The sequence below is a fragment of the Spea bombifrons genome, chromosome 8 (genome assembly GCF_027358695.1).
Source record: "Spea bombifrons isolate aSpeBom1 chromosome 8, aSpeBom1.2.pri, whole genome shotgun sequence".
Classification (NCBI taxonomy): Eukaryota; Metazoa; Chordata; class Amphibia; order Anura; family Pelobatidae; genus Spea; species Spea bombifrons.
The window spans coordinates 1,850,479-1,865,483 of NC_071094.1; the positions used below are offsets into that span (position 1 = coordinate 1,850,479).

A 15,005-nucleotide genomic window follows, 5' to 3' on the forward strand; every position below is an offset into this window, starting at 1 on the left:
CACCAGCTTATGCTGCCTCTCCCAAATTGATTCTCTTTTTTTCCTTACCATTTCATGCTGAAATTAAATGCTTATATTACAAACATGTGCCCATCTCATCGTAGTTTATTCTTTCATCATTGACCAACGATTTTTAATAGTTTTGTGTTTATTTGGTGTTTTTTGTGTTAATCTGTAAATGTGTGTCTCTTATGTCGTGGAAATATGTGTCTTTCCTGTTGAGTGGACAACGGGGTAACTTCTACAAGATCATGTATCTGAAAGGCGAAGTGATTTGCATTGTTTATCAAACACATGTATTATATACTTTGAGATGTTCCTCGCCCAAACTACATTTAACCACATTTCAAATTATTAAAAGGTCTCTGTCCCCATAACAGGGCTTAGGGCGGAAGCGCCTGTACATTAAGGAAGCAGGTTCACAAGCACATGTGTGGATCAAAAGCCAGAAATGTCATTGCCTTGCCATGCAGCCCTTGATGCAAATGTTAGGTACAAACGTGTCGGCCCGAGGAGCACGTAGCGCTTTCCGCTCGTTGGCAGGAGATTTCTGCATGTCCACCTTGGGGTCATAGTACAAAGCTTGGGATATTTCTGTCTATCAGTAATGGTCTGTGCGTCTGTCCAACGTGGCATCAGTGCCCTCCTTTTCAGCAACTGTCAATCTCGTTGTACTATATGTCAGACTCCTGTCTTGTCAGTGACCAGGTTTGAGCGGCTGTCACTATCTTTTCATGTTTCGCACAAAGTAAATCTTTTTCTCTGTCACCTTCGGGGCAGGTAACGCAACAAAAATCTTTCACCTTAATCCTCAATTACGTCAGAAAGTGCCAGGGGCCGCTACGCAGATATAATCACCAATGACACTCACGTTCTAGAGCAGGCAACTTTCAGCCGTATATATATATATATATATATGTTATGGACTGACCACTGTGATTCTGGTGCAAAGTCGAAAAAAAAGTGATCTTATCACCTTAGCAACCACTGAAATGTTACTGCTGTCTGAACCCTTCTATTGGTTGTTGGTGATAAGACCACTTTAGGTTGGAAAACACTGATATACTGCCTTTTGCGGCATTACGATAAATGTAAAATAATAAATAAAAGTGGAGAAAATTTACATCACGGCTTCTGAATTAACCATCGATGGTAAAATATGTTTTTATTTTTAATAAATATCTCATCCATCGAAGAATATCCGTTTTATTTTTTTTATCCAGAGGGAGGCAGCATCTGGCAACCCAACTGCTTTTGATTGCAACTCTCATGATGCTTAGATAGGCAAGAACTACAGATTGCCAGAGGCTGCCCCCCCCGTCCCCCCCCCCCGTCTCCCCCCCCCCCAGCACAGGTGAAGATGTTATCAGGGCTTTTGTATCCAGATATACCTTTTATTTTTCAGGAAGGTGTCCCCATAGACCAGGCTTCTGTGCATGGAGTGCCCCGGAGGTGCCTCTGAGCGAGTAATTGCACTGTCCTTGTTAAAGAAGCCAGTATCTTAAAAATAGTCCTCATTAGTATGTAAATTACCCCGGCCTTATCCAGACTCCTACTGCGCCAAAATTCCTTGTATTCTCTTTTCTGCTTCCATGCAGTCGCTCGTCACCCAGCAGGGTACCAGACGTGGAAAACGGATGGGTCTCTTTTAAAGGTCCACTAAACTAATGGTCTCTATCACTCATTAAAAGGACTCCGTCACCTGTATATTCAGCGTAAATGTCCTCATAAAACGTATATGCTTTGTTAGGAATCTTCCCTATAGGACATAATAAAAAGAAGGTTCAGCTTTAATTGGTTCTGTGCCTTTTGTTATATTAGCGTATGACACCACATGCAGATTAAGAGTAAATCATTTGCATATCATTTGCATATGGTGCAGTGAGGTGATGTCACAGAGGCCACAGAACCAGCAAATCTTTTATTTCCATAGTGTAGATATTTACTTACCCAATAAATGTATAGATAGGGCACTATGCAGTTTTTTAACATGGTAAATAAAGTAGTTCATATGTGGTAAAATTCAAATCTCTGCAGTTGGGAATAAACATTGTTTTTGTTACATAAAAGACAAAAGAACATTTTTAAAAATGCATAAAATGTCACATAAAAAGAAAGATTGGAAAGCTCTTGGCTCCCGGCTGTTTCCATATGCAGAATTGGCTGAAAGCCATATAAAATATAACTTATAAAAAATAACACATGGGGGGGGTTACATTATACCTACATTATAGAATGGAGACTAATTGATGTCTTTAATGACTACTAGTATGGGCTAGTGAGCAAATAGACACTCAAGGGGCTGGAAGGGAGTTTGCATCGCAAAAACTGTCTAATCTTTGCCTTCTGCGTGTTTTCCAACAATGAGCGTGTTTTTCGATTCACATTAATCATGCTTCCCCCCCCCTTCTTCTTTTCCATTCTTGAAGGATTTAGTCCCAATTCTCTAAAACCGAGTCATTTGTTCAGAAATAATTCATTTGGGGAATGTGTCTTAAAGAGCATGAAAGCTACTGAATAGTATTTCAATAATATATCCCCTACCAGGAATAGCAAAGCTCTTTTCTACTTTGGAACAATCCCTCATCAAACACAGTGAGGAATGGGTATTAAATGTGACAGGGGATTATATCCTACACTAATTATTGCAACTAATATCATATTCTGGGACTATAGCTTCTCTCCACGCCTTGAAATCTCAGGTGACAGGAACCGCAACAATTATTAAAAAAAGGACATTTCATGCAAATGAAGAGAGAGTGCTGAAAAACATCACATTTAGTAGGTCGATATTTTAAGGATAAAATGCAAAGTTTTCTTCCGTAAAGATTCTTTTGGTACCAATGGCAGGCTGGGGGAGATTATGTAGAGTGCTGTCGACATGTAGAATGTTTTACAGAAGAGGTAGCCGACAGGTTGGTCTGATGATGGAGAAGTCTGGGAGTCTTCGTTTCATAAAGCCGGAGAGCTATGTGATGGAGGCACATATCTAATGTCCAGCTCTATAAACTGAAACATTTAGGGCCATCGAGTTTCATGGAATGTTCCAGATTTGATACGTTTATCACTCTAGTTCTACTATAGAATGATAATATCTTTCTGCTTTAGAAATACAAGTACCCAAGCTAGGAAATGTTGGGGCAATCAGTCTTTATGTAAATTTACCTTTGGGGATAGTATGTATCTGGATATGTATCATTTATTAACACTCATAATAAATATTAGTGTATCTGCTAAAGGAATAGGGGTATATTCACTAACTTCCAAAGTTTTGCTACCGGTTAAAAGCAGTGGCGTCTCCAGCTTTCATATTTAGGGGGGGCACATGGGGGGCCAGGGACCAAAGTAGGGGGGGCCAATTATAAAACAGTACATATACACTATATATATATATATATATATATATATATATATATATATATATATATATACACATACACACGTTAGACGTGTATTTTTAACTACATAACATGTATTTATCTCTTTGAAGTAAAGACTGTGATTAAAATATGATTTCAAAATAACAGCTAAAGTGACAGTTATTTTTCATTCTTTAATATTAGCCCCTGCTGACAATATATATAAATATTAGACCCTGCTTCCGATATATAGAAATATTACACCCTGCTTCCGATATATTTAATATTAGCCCCTGCTGCGGATATATACTTATATTATACCCTGCTGCCGATATACATAGAAATTATACCCTGCTGCCAACATATATTAATATTAGCCCCTGCTGCCGATATATATAAATATTAGTCCCAGCTTCCGATATATATTAATATTAGACCCTGCTGCCAATATATTTGCCACACTTACTGCAGATCAGGGGAAGACAGTGAGAGTCAGTGCAGTGTTCCCTCCTTCTGACTGCACCGTGACATTGAGAGGTCCTCTCCCCTGTAATCATCCCCACAGTCCCTTTGTCCCCTCATTCACTAAACCATACCGCTCTTTTACTTACACCCTGTAGTTCAGGTATAGATCAAATAAACAACACATGGAAACAGCACACGCAACTGAATGAGATTAAAAAAAACCCTGTATTTGCAGGTATACATAAATAATGTATGGAAACATAGCAGATACAGATCAACAGAATTTGACACACTATTTGACATCCAAACAACTATAAATCATTCTTTTTTATCACATTATTAAAATCTCAAAAATCAAAAAAGTTAAAAGGCCCAAATAAATTAAGGAGATTAGACATAATGGAAACTTCAACAAAACTTTTAGCCATTAATGCATCACAACCATCTTAGCGCTGCGTCACCAAATGAACGCCTCATCACAGATAACACAATGCATACAGCTGCATATAACTAAGCTGAGTAGCACTTGGTCTGTGAAGGCCGTGAAACCAAAGGGGAATAGCGTCCTGTATAATGAAATCAAGAACTGAGTTTAACAAACTCTGAACCAACATCTAACTTTTAATAATATATTCAGACTGAAATAAGAGTAAATAACACAAAACCTTTACTTTTCCTCTCACTGATTTCTAGGCCTAGAAAGTTTTGTCCTCTGAAGTGACCACAAAATCTGGATAAATAAAAATTACAAAGTTCTATTTAACCCTCTACAGCAAGTAAAGTGCCAGGAAACAGATGACCAAACTCATATCAGGACAGGCTCTGCCACACTGACACCCAAACACACACCCCAGGACAGGCTCTGCTGCCACATGGACCCCCACATGAGGATGGGATAACCTACTAATATTATTAATTATATACTACTACTAGTATAAAAATGCTTTCCACATTGCTCTGTTTGTGTGTATTGCCCCTTGTGTATTTGTGCCTCCCCAGCCACCCTCCTTTGTGCATTTTTGCTATACACCCTTGTGTATTGATTTATCTGATGCCCCCAGCCAGCCCCCTCCCTTGTGTATTGATTTATTTGATGCCCCCTCCCTTGTGTATTGATTTATTTGATGCCCCCAGCCAGCCCCCTCCCTTGTGTATTGATTTATTTGATGCCCCCAGCCAGCCTCCCTCCCTTGCGTATTGATTTATTTGATGCCCCCAGCCAGCCCCCCTCCCTTGTGTATTGATTTATTTGATGCCCCCAGCCAGCCCCCCCTCCCTTGTGTATTGATTTATTTGATGCCCCCAGCCAGCCCCCTCCCTTGTGTATTGATTTATTTGATGCCACCAGCCAGCCCCCCTCCCTTGTGTATTGATTTATTTGATGCCCCCAGCCAGCCTCCCTCCCTTGTGTATTGATTTATTTGATGCCCCCAGCCAGCCCCCCTCCCTTGTGTATTGATTTATTTGATGCCACCAGCCAGCCCCCTCCCTTGTGTATTGATTTATTTGATGCCCCCAGCCAGCCCCCCTCCCTTGTGTATTGATTTATTTGATGCCCCCAGCCAGCCCCCCCTTGTGTATTGATTTATTTGATGCCCCCAGCCTGCCCCCCTCCCTTGTGTATTGATAAACCAACCCCTTGTAATGGTTATTATAATGGCCCCCATACAAATGTGTATTAACCCCCCCCTGATGTGTAATTATGTCCCCAGCCTGCCAGCCACTATCTTTTTGTATTTAATTTTCCCAAGGCAGCCCCCCCCCTTGTTAATGTGCCTCCTCCAGTGAGATCTGGTGTACTTGCTCTAGTGCATTACTTCTAATAACAGATTACATTTGAAGACCCTTCTGCTTATCAACTATTTTTTTTAATTAAATAATTACTTTTTTGAAGCTCTTCGTTTTTCTGCCTCAACACCGCTGCTCTCTTGCTCTTCTACAGCGCGCTCTCTGTCACAGCATCTGTTCCGTAAGTGCCCGCCCCCTTGAGCATCTTCAAAGGGGCGGGACGAAGAGCCTCAATGATTGGCATGCCGGCCAGCCATTAAGCGGCCAGCGGCTGACAGTTTCAAAGCTTTGAAACTGTCAGCCGCATCGGTTGCAATTTCAACTGAATGTGCCAGCACGCCGGGAAATGTCCCGGTTTCCCGGCGGTGAGCCGGGTCAATTGGGGGGGCACACTGGGGGGCACAGCATAATGTAGGGGGGACCATGGCCCCCTCTGGCCCCCCCCTGCCGACGCCACTGCTTGTTCACCCCATTGAGTTTAATGTTTTCTGAATACACCCCAGCTACACTCCAACATTATCTCCCTGCTTGTAGTATATGTCCGTCCTATGTCCGTTTGGCTGGTCATTTTGTTTATCCAAGTACATAGCTTGAAATTGAGAAGTGTTCTTGGAGACCACAAAGTCTCTCAAGTGTGTCCCCCACACCCTGTTGCCATTTTCAAACTTCACCTACATTCTCATTATCCGAAACACTTGGGTCTAACCAACCTTAGTCTCTTTTTTTTTGTTATATTCTTCTTCTCATAGCTGTATAGTCAACTTCACTTTCCATGAATAATGTTCACCTTGCAGTTACTGCTAAATGGTCTTGTTTGTTCTTTCATGTCCATTGTATTTCCGCTCTTCTACTGTTGCTCTGTACACTTCATATGGATTCGTTTGTCTTCTTGTTCTTTAACTTTTTGGCTTCCCTCCTCATTTTAGCAAACAGCAAAACTCCACTAAATGTCGCTCAGTATGGGAGCAGCGAACCACACAGATACGCATGCATAATTTCCGTGCCAGCTGCGAAGCACTTTACAGTGAGCTGGAACCAGAGGACCGACTGCGATATGCCACCACGCTGCATCTACGACCAGATATGAAGAGCCACATGGATCGTCCTTTGTTGGTGGAGCCACAGGAATCTCTTGAAACTAAGGACGGCAGTCCTGACGCACCACCTACAAATGAAATAGAACCTGTGCCTGGAGTGACTACGGAACAGCCTCCACGAAGACACCACCGACACCGGGAGAGAGGTGGCGGAGAGACAAACGGCGGTCGGGAAAATGGTAATGGTGATTCGGGCAGTAATGACAGGGAGGAACATCATCGTCAACACAGGAGTCATAGTAAAGAAGGGGAAGGAGGGAAAGAATCAGGGAGAGTAGAAGGTAACAGAAGCCAAGAAAGGGCCAAGAGACACCACAGAAGAGCTTCCCCTGAAGACGGGGTAGAAAGGGAGCATCGACGACACCGCACCCATCGTCACTCAGCCGAAAGGCAGGGGAAAGAAGGCAATGGGCAGCCATCTTCTGGGACCAAAGGGGAAAGGAAATCCCGGCACAGAGGAGGAGGCTCCAGGTCGGGCAACAGAGAGGGTGATGGAAGTAATCGTGGAACAGGAGAAAACGGAGAAGAGCCTCATCGATCACGGCACAGAGGCCGACACAAAGCCCTTTCAACATACGATACAGAAGACAGACGTGATAACAGAGAAGGAGACACGGGAGAGAGAGAACATCGCAACCACAGGACAAGGTGATTCTATGAAAAAACATAACAAACCAGCATTTAGTTTTCACTTGGTGGCATAGGGGGATTTTAGGTATATCAGGTATTTTCTATGCTGAGAGGGTCAGTATAGTTTTTTTTATATGTCCCCTTGAATCCTATAGTGGTATAGTCTTTTATTACTCGAGGGGTGTTGAAATGTTTGTTCCTACCCTGCTGGCACATGAATGGTTAGTCTATCATGTGACCGCATGTAACTTCTCTTGACTGCTCAAATCAACATGCCCTTGTACCTGTTTGGAAGCTGTTTATTTTCAATACATTTACTTGCAGGGAGAGCCGCAATGAGCCTGAGGGTCCTGTCGGAGGACTACAGCAGCTGCCAGAGCAGCCGGAAGATGCCGACAACCAGAGGAATGTGAACCGAATGTCACAGCCTCACCCAGACAGGGCTAGTACTGTGACCATTCCAGTCACCATCACGGCCCCACCGGTGGACAGTGCTGTCATACCAAGTGAGACCACTCGCTAAGCATACACTCACAATCTAAGAACACATAACCAGTAGAGAAAGCACTCTATCCGCTACTCATTATTCCAGTAAAATATCATAGTATGCACTCACACCACAAGCAGCGTGTATACTCATTCTACCAGTAGATCACACTGCTGTTACCTGGTGTTTCGGGGAGTCTCGGTTTGGAGAACCCAGAGCTTCATCAATAGTCACCAAAACTAAAGCACATCAGTAGACTGACCAATGTTTGCACCAAGTGTCCATCTGTAACCCTAATACCGACCTCATTATTCTCGGTCTCTTTCAGTAAACAGTGTGGACTTTGATGTAAAGTCCGAAGAGAAAAAGGAGATGGAGGCGGATGATCTTACTAGAAATGGACCAAAGCAGATCCTGCCTTACAGCTCCATGTTCGTATTCAGTTCCACCAACCCGTGAGTATCATGTTGTCATAAAACTCCCCTCCCTAATCACCCAGTTTTCAACCCAAAGAGACAGACGGCCTATGCCAACTGAGCCATTTCGTTAGTGGATCTGTAGATGTGGTTACATAATGTGCCCTATTGCACATTGTCTAGCTATTCTTTTTTCTTTATTTTGGAGGGGGTGAGAAGCTCAAAGGATATAAAGGTTGCCCCTTCACAGATGGACAGTCCATGATTCACTCATTCTTGTGGCTCTTAAACTAAGGGGTATCGGGATAGGTGTCCATAGGCAGTTGTTTGGGGAGTGACTTCCCTGCATTAAAAATAGAGACAGATTTTCCCCAAAGTCCATCTAATTACCCCCAAGTCTTTATACTCACCCATGGCCAAAGATGTGCAATTTTTTTTGAGTTTTTTTTTCTATTTTGGCTTCGCAGAGTCCGACGTCTCTGCCATTACATTGTCAACATGCGCTACTTTGAGATGGTCATCCTTATTGTCATCGCCCTGAGTAGTATTGCTCTGGCAGCGGAGGACCCGGTACAGGCCGACTCTCCACGCAATGACGTGAGTAACGAGGACACATGAGCATGGTTTCAGCCACGCATAGCAGGGAACGTGTAGTTTTACGGTGCCTTATAACTTATCCCCCTCTTTGTTTAGTACATATAATGTCATTGGGAAAAGAGAAGCATATCACGTGTCGAGAGACACAAATGTGTTGATTTAGAAAGACAGACAGCAAGAGGCATAGAATTATAGGAGAAGAAAGAGTGTAGAGATGGATGTGAGCGCCAATGCAGAGAGACAGGCGGATTAGTTCAGACAGACATACGGGCTACCTGACAAACGGGGAGGAATAATTAAACAGACAGATAGGTTGGAGCCTTTCACAAACAAACAAATGGACAGTCGTACAACTCCACGGACAGTCTGTGACATGCCTTTGCTGAGACAGGAGACATGTAGCAGTAAAATGGTTGGGATGTTCATGAATATTCCTTCATATTCCTTCATTCCTTCATATTCCTAAAGCAAGAATATTCCTTTGGATTCCATGGTGAATCCATTTAAATCGGATACATATGTGTATTTACTATTTAAATGAAGGTCCGGCACACTGAACCTTAATGATCCAGCAGACTATACTGTATATACACCTATTTAATGTATATTCCCAGAAAAACACACATAGCACTGAGAAATATGTCTATATTAGAAAAGCGCAAAAACACATTTTATATTGTATATAAATGAACTTTTCCTTTCCATTGCTTTGCACACCCGTGGAGCGCATGTTCGCTCCACGTTCGCACACACTTGCCCTTCATTCACTCGTAAACCCGTTAGGGGATCAGATTTCCAGATGTTTGCACCCCACGTGATAAACGACACAGCTGCCGGATGATTGATTTATGCTTTCACCTCCTCTGAACTGAAATAACTCTGCGTTTTAGGTGCTGAAATATATGGATTACATATTTACGGGCGTCTTCACGTTTGAGATGGTGATAAAGGTAAAGCTGTCACTATCTGGGGAGATAAAGTCCATTATTCTGCAAATTACAGACCTTTCTATCCTGACAAATCGATCTGCTGCTGAGGAGAGCATCCATTAACTGAGCAGAAGCTCTACACCATGAGTGCTCCCTCTGAGGCGATCCGCCTGCATTGAAACTGTTAACAGGCAATAAATAAAGGCACATATTAACTGCTTCGGGATGGAAAATTCACGTTAGAGAGCGTACTGCAGTCTGATCCATAGACTGACAATTTAAGCTACGTTTCCCCTTTCTTTTTTCTTTCGTTTTCTCCTGTGTCTTTCCTACTCTTTCCTTTTCTTTTTTAATTTATTTTTCATTCCATTCACTCATTTTCTTTATCTCATTTTTGCTTTTCCTTCCCCTTTCCCTCTCTTATTTCCCTTTGTTTAATTTTTCTTCTTCCTTCCTTTTCTGTTCTCTTCCTTTTTTCTTTTATTTTTCATTTATCTTTTTCCTTTCCTTCTTTCTTTCTTTCTTTCTTTCTTTCTTTCCTTCCTTTTCTTTTTCCTTTCTTTCCTTCCTGCCTTCCTTCCTTCTTTCCTTTTCTTTCTCTTTTTTTTTTCTTTCATTCCTTCCCTCTCTTTTCCTCCTCCCTCCTTTCCTTTCCCCCTCCCTCCCTTACTTACTCTGCTCTTACTTTTCTTTTTGTTTCCTTTCCTTTTTTTCTTTTTCATTCTGTTTTTTTTTCTTTGTCTAATAGTGTGTAGTTTTTGAGAAATCTGCTTTTAAGCCGGGGGGGGGGGTCTTATTGCCTTATGCTCTATACGAACTCACTGTTGTATTTGAATTTTTGTCTTTGCAGATGATCGACCTCGGGCTGCTTCTTCATTCAGGCTCCTATTTCCGTGACCTGTGGAACATTTTGGATTTCATCGTGGTCAGCGGTGCACTTGTCGCATTTGCATTCTCGTAAGGAAATTATACTTATTCCATGGAGGAAATCTTTGCTTTGTTAAAGTTACCCTCTCTTGTAGAAGCAACTTAGATATACTTCGGATAACTCTATTTTGTAAACGTAGCAAACATGTAAAGGTCAAAACATTCTTTTTTTGGTAAAAAAAAATGCCATTAATAAGGCAGTAGTTGGTTGAAAAAGAAGACACATGATCATTAGAAATTAGACATTAAGATACCCAAACAATGTGTCCTAAAAGCAATAAGGATATAGATATTACCATAGTAGTCCAAGAGAAGTCTTGATTTGAGGTTGGTACATTTCATTGGGCCAAGGAACAGGGTTGGAACAGACTTCAGGACCTCAGAGGTCTCTTTTTCAGCTGATACTAGATGTCTCCTGAACACAATGTAACCAGACAAGGTTACATATGCGCAACAGAGATTGAGTTCTCTTCTGTACGTCATTTCTCGCTGTCTGATTTAATTGTACAAGAAATTGCTGCTCAAGCTCAGCGTCGGCAGGTCATGAAACCACAACGTTCCTTTCCAACACGTGCACGTTTGTATGCCATAGTTAACAGAACCCTCAGAAAGTGCTCCAGTGTTCGTCCTGTGGATGAGAGTGATGGTTGTGTAGACATTGGGGTCAGTAAGTCTTTTAGAAACCAATGGAAGGTCTGATGACCCTTACTCAATGGCTCAGGGTTTGGGGATCTTGCACGCTTCACCTATCTGGGTGTTTTGGCTTCTAGAATCCTCGCCCAACGAATAGCCAACTACACTTCTTGAAACCCAAGGTTTTAAGCCATAATAATGTGATCTATTGTCTGAAATTCATGTATTTTGCAGGCTCCCAATGAATTATGAATATGTTGTGTTTACCGCTTTTGATATCTCGTATATTTGTCACTGATTCGAAACTCTCTCTTTGTCTCCCTTTTGCCGGATTCTCTTTCTTTCTGTCTCTTTCTCTCTCTAGGAGTTTTGTTGGGTAAATGCACTCTCTTTTCCTGCACATACAGTCCTGCTCTGTATGTGCCCACACCTTTCTGTCCTTATGCCCCCATAATTTAGATGCCATTGTAACACTTTCATCAGACCCTTCCATATTCACCCTACGCGGAATGATAACAGTAAAACATTTCAGACTCCAACAATGAGTGATGGGTCATTTGAGATGCAGAGTCTTGAGTATTGGTTATATGAGTTGCAAGAGGCCATCCAGAGCCATCTTAAATGCAGGGAAATATTATCGTTGGCCCCTATAAGTAACAGTTTCTCCTTACTGTGTGAGCCTTATCTGGGACCAGGGCAGATCCTTCTAATTCTGGGACCAGACATTTTGGGAGGTTTTTGCGTGTACTTAATATTTCAGCTGTTTCTTACTGCCTCAGGAATAAAACATTATTACAATTAATATTTTATTCTATTGTTAACTGTCAAGGTCAATGTGGGAACACTTAACGTTATATTGTTATTGCTAAAAATGGAATTCCGAATGCCAGTGACTGCATGTCCCATAATGCTTTGCTGTGGCATTGTGGGAGTTGTAGTCCCACCACGATATATAAGGTCATCTCTTCTCTAACCCCCTGCCATTTATCACTCATGAACCCAGATACCTGTGTTGTATTGGTTATGATATACGCAAACAGCAAAGACTTATATCGTGGGTTTTGTACAGAGTCTTGCATAGATCGTTTCAGAATGACCTCTCCTAATCCACCACGGCGATTAAAATGTCATTAAACTTGAGGCTTGTTCAACATAAAATCATGAATCACCAAGGCCTGTGGAATTATATACATCAGCCAGTTGTCTTGGTTGGTTAACAAGCTCCATATGTTTGAAAGACTCTGTAGATACCTTACAATCCAACACAGGCATTGCAATAGACTGGCCTGCATGTGTAGAAGATGCATGGTAGATGCATGGTTTGCATTAGACATGGATGGATGCAATGGAATCTGTCCTTCACAAGGATCGGTAACAATTTGGGGAACGGGACTGGAGTTAGGATGAGAGATAGCAGCTTTCTAGTATGTATGGTTAGGGTCCTCCATATTCAATCAACACGTATAACACAGAGAATGTCATTTTCCAAAAAAGAAAGCATGTTAATAAAGAAAAGGCCATATTCGCCATTTTGTTAATATTACGGCCATGTTCTATTGCCAAGTTCTAAATGCTGCAGTCCCCGTGGAAACAACAGAATGCCCAATCAGCAGAATTCGCTAATTAGAAATAAGGCGGATTTAAGTTCAATGCTAGATGAGAGAAGATACCCTTGTAGTGGCAGCTGGATATAGGCAACTGCTGCCATTAATTCATATGCTGGTGAAATACAGTTCCTGTTATCCAGACTGACCGAGGATGACAGGGTTTGTAGTTCATCAAGAACAAATGTCAGGATGTGTTTGCCTGACGTGGAACAATGCTAAAGTTACAATATCAGTTATAGTATCTACAGAAAGGAACGAATCCTCGGCCACCTTCAACAGTTTCTCTGTTTTATAAGCAAATATTTGGGACAGAGAAACATTTAGAGAAACTTGGCAATAAAGCATAGTTGGTTTTCGTAAAATAAGGCAATGGGCATTGGACATTTTGGGATAATCTGGCCAGTGTCCGTTGTGGTGACCCTCTGTTCCTTTGTGTATTTTTTTTTTAGAGGAAATAAAGGAAAAGATTTGAACACCATCAAGTCCCTTCGAGTCCTCCGTGTCCTAAGACCTTTGAAAACCATCAAACGGCTTCCTAAGTTGAAGGTTGGCTGGCTATTCATGTATCATTTGGTTTCTTCTTTCTTCTTCTTGGTTACTTCCGTCTTTTCGCCTCTGATATTTGATAATCTTTATGAACCTTCAGTGTTTCTTCTTAGTCACAAAACAACGTGCAGCCTCAGTTGTTCTGGAACCTGTCCAGATCCAACTTTGTAAAAATATGTTTCACAGCTGCCGAGACCTTCCACAACAGCCACAGGATTGACCTTTAGTTGGCTTTAAGGTCATATTCAACCTAGGAGTTGATAACCCAGCATGACATGCCTGACTCCCGTTCCCTTGTCTTCTGTCTACCAGGCGGTGTTTGACTGCGTAGTAAACTCTCTCAAAAACGTCTTGAACATCCTGATAGTTTACATGCTGTTCATGTTTATCTTCGCTGTGGTGGCCGTCCAGCTGTTCAAGGGCAAATTCTTCTACTGCACAGATGAGTCGAAAGATCTGGAGAAAGATTGCAAGTAGGTAACAGAAAGTGGAAAATCGTGCATAGACGGGTGGCAGAATGATCACTGTCCCTCTTCCTGCACAAGATGTTTCACTGATTTTACATCTTAGTGGTAGATCTTAACAAAATGGTTCATTAAGTATTAAAAAAGATCACAAAAATGTGGCTAGGACAGCATGTGCTTTAAATTTGACCTTATTTCTGCATTGCTGATGTACTTTAAAACACGTCCTTAAATATCTAAATTATTATTAAGTATGTTGAATGAGAAAATGTTAAGATATAAAGTATTAGTTGAGTATCTTGTTATGTTTGCAACTAATCCTTCTGCTGGACAGCTAATCCGTGCATTTTCCAGAAACAAGATATTTCCTAGCATCGCGTCATTATTTTTGCTCCAAATGTCGGATGCTCCCTGTCCCTAATATTTTGTTACTTTGGGCAGGGGTGAATACTTGAATTATGAAAATGATGATGTCCGTGCACAGGCCAGAGAATGGAAGAAGTATGAATTTCACTACGACAATGTTTTGTGGGCCTTGCTGACTTTATTCACTGTGTCCACGGGAGAAGGTTGGCCCAAGTATGTGTCCTTATAGGCATGGTCCGCACACTTCCATCTGCTGATATAGTCCTATTGTAGTGGGAGATTTTAGTAACATTAGCTCATGACGGAAGGGGGTAAACTATCTATGGTAAATCAATCTTATTATTTGCACGGTTGTGATTGCAAGCTGGCGTTCTATATTTCAGCGTACTCAAACATTCCGTAGACGCGACTTACGAGGATCAGGGCCCAACTCCCGGCTTCCGAATGGAGATGTCTATCTTCTATGTGGTCTACTTTGTAGTGTTCCCCTTCTTCTTTGTCAACATCTTCGTGGCTCTTATTATCATCACTTTCCAAGAACAGGGGGACAAGGTCATGTCGGAGTGTAGCTTGGAAAAGAATGAGGTGAGGTCAACATACTACAACAGCTCCCATGATACCTACACCAAACTATCACAATAACCTGTGACCTTAAATGTATGATTGGCAGATAATTAGCAGATGGTCCGTCCCA

At 41.8% G+C, this 15,005-nt stretch overlaps 1 protein-coding gene across 1 annotated transcript in view; it reads left to right on the forward strand.

Annotated features, from left to right (window-relative positions):
• Positions 1-15,005, forward strand: part of CACNA1B (calcium voltage-gated channel subunit alpha1 B) — a 92,949-nt gene that overhangs the window by 53,467 nt on the left and 24,477 nt on the right. Inside the window, exons 20-29 of the mRNA XM_053472525.1 lie at positions 6,539-7,357; positions 7,664-7,845; positions 8,155-8,281; positions 8,710-8,839; positions 9,730-9,789; positions 10,619-10,725; positions 13,385-13,481; positions 13,794-13,954; positions 14,387-14,524; positions 14,695-14,896. Coding sequence (XP_053328500.1) covers positions 6,539-7,357; positions 7,664-7,845; positions 8,155-8,281; positions 8,710-8,839; positions 9,730-9,789; positions 10,619-10,725; positions 13,385-13,481; positions 13,794-13,954; positions 14,387-14,524; positions 14,695-14,896 — 2,023 coding nt within the window. The remainder of the gene's footprint in view (positions 1-6,538; positions 7,358-7,663; positions 7,846-8,154; positions 8,282-8,709; positions 8,840-9,729; positions 9,790-10,618; positions 10,726-13,384; positions 13,482-13,793; positions 13,955-14,386; positions 14,525-14,694; positions 14,897-15,005) is intronic.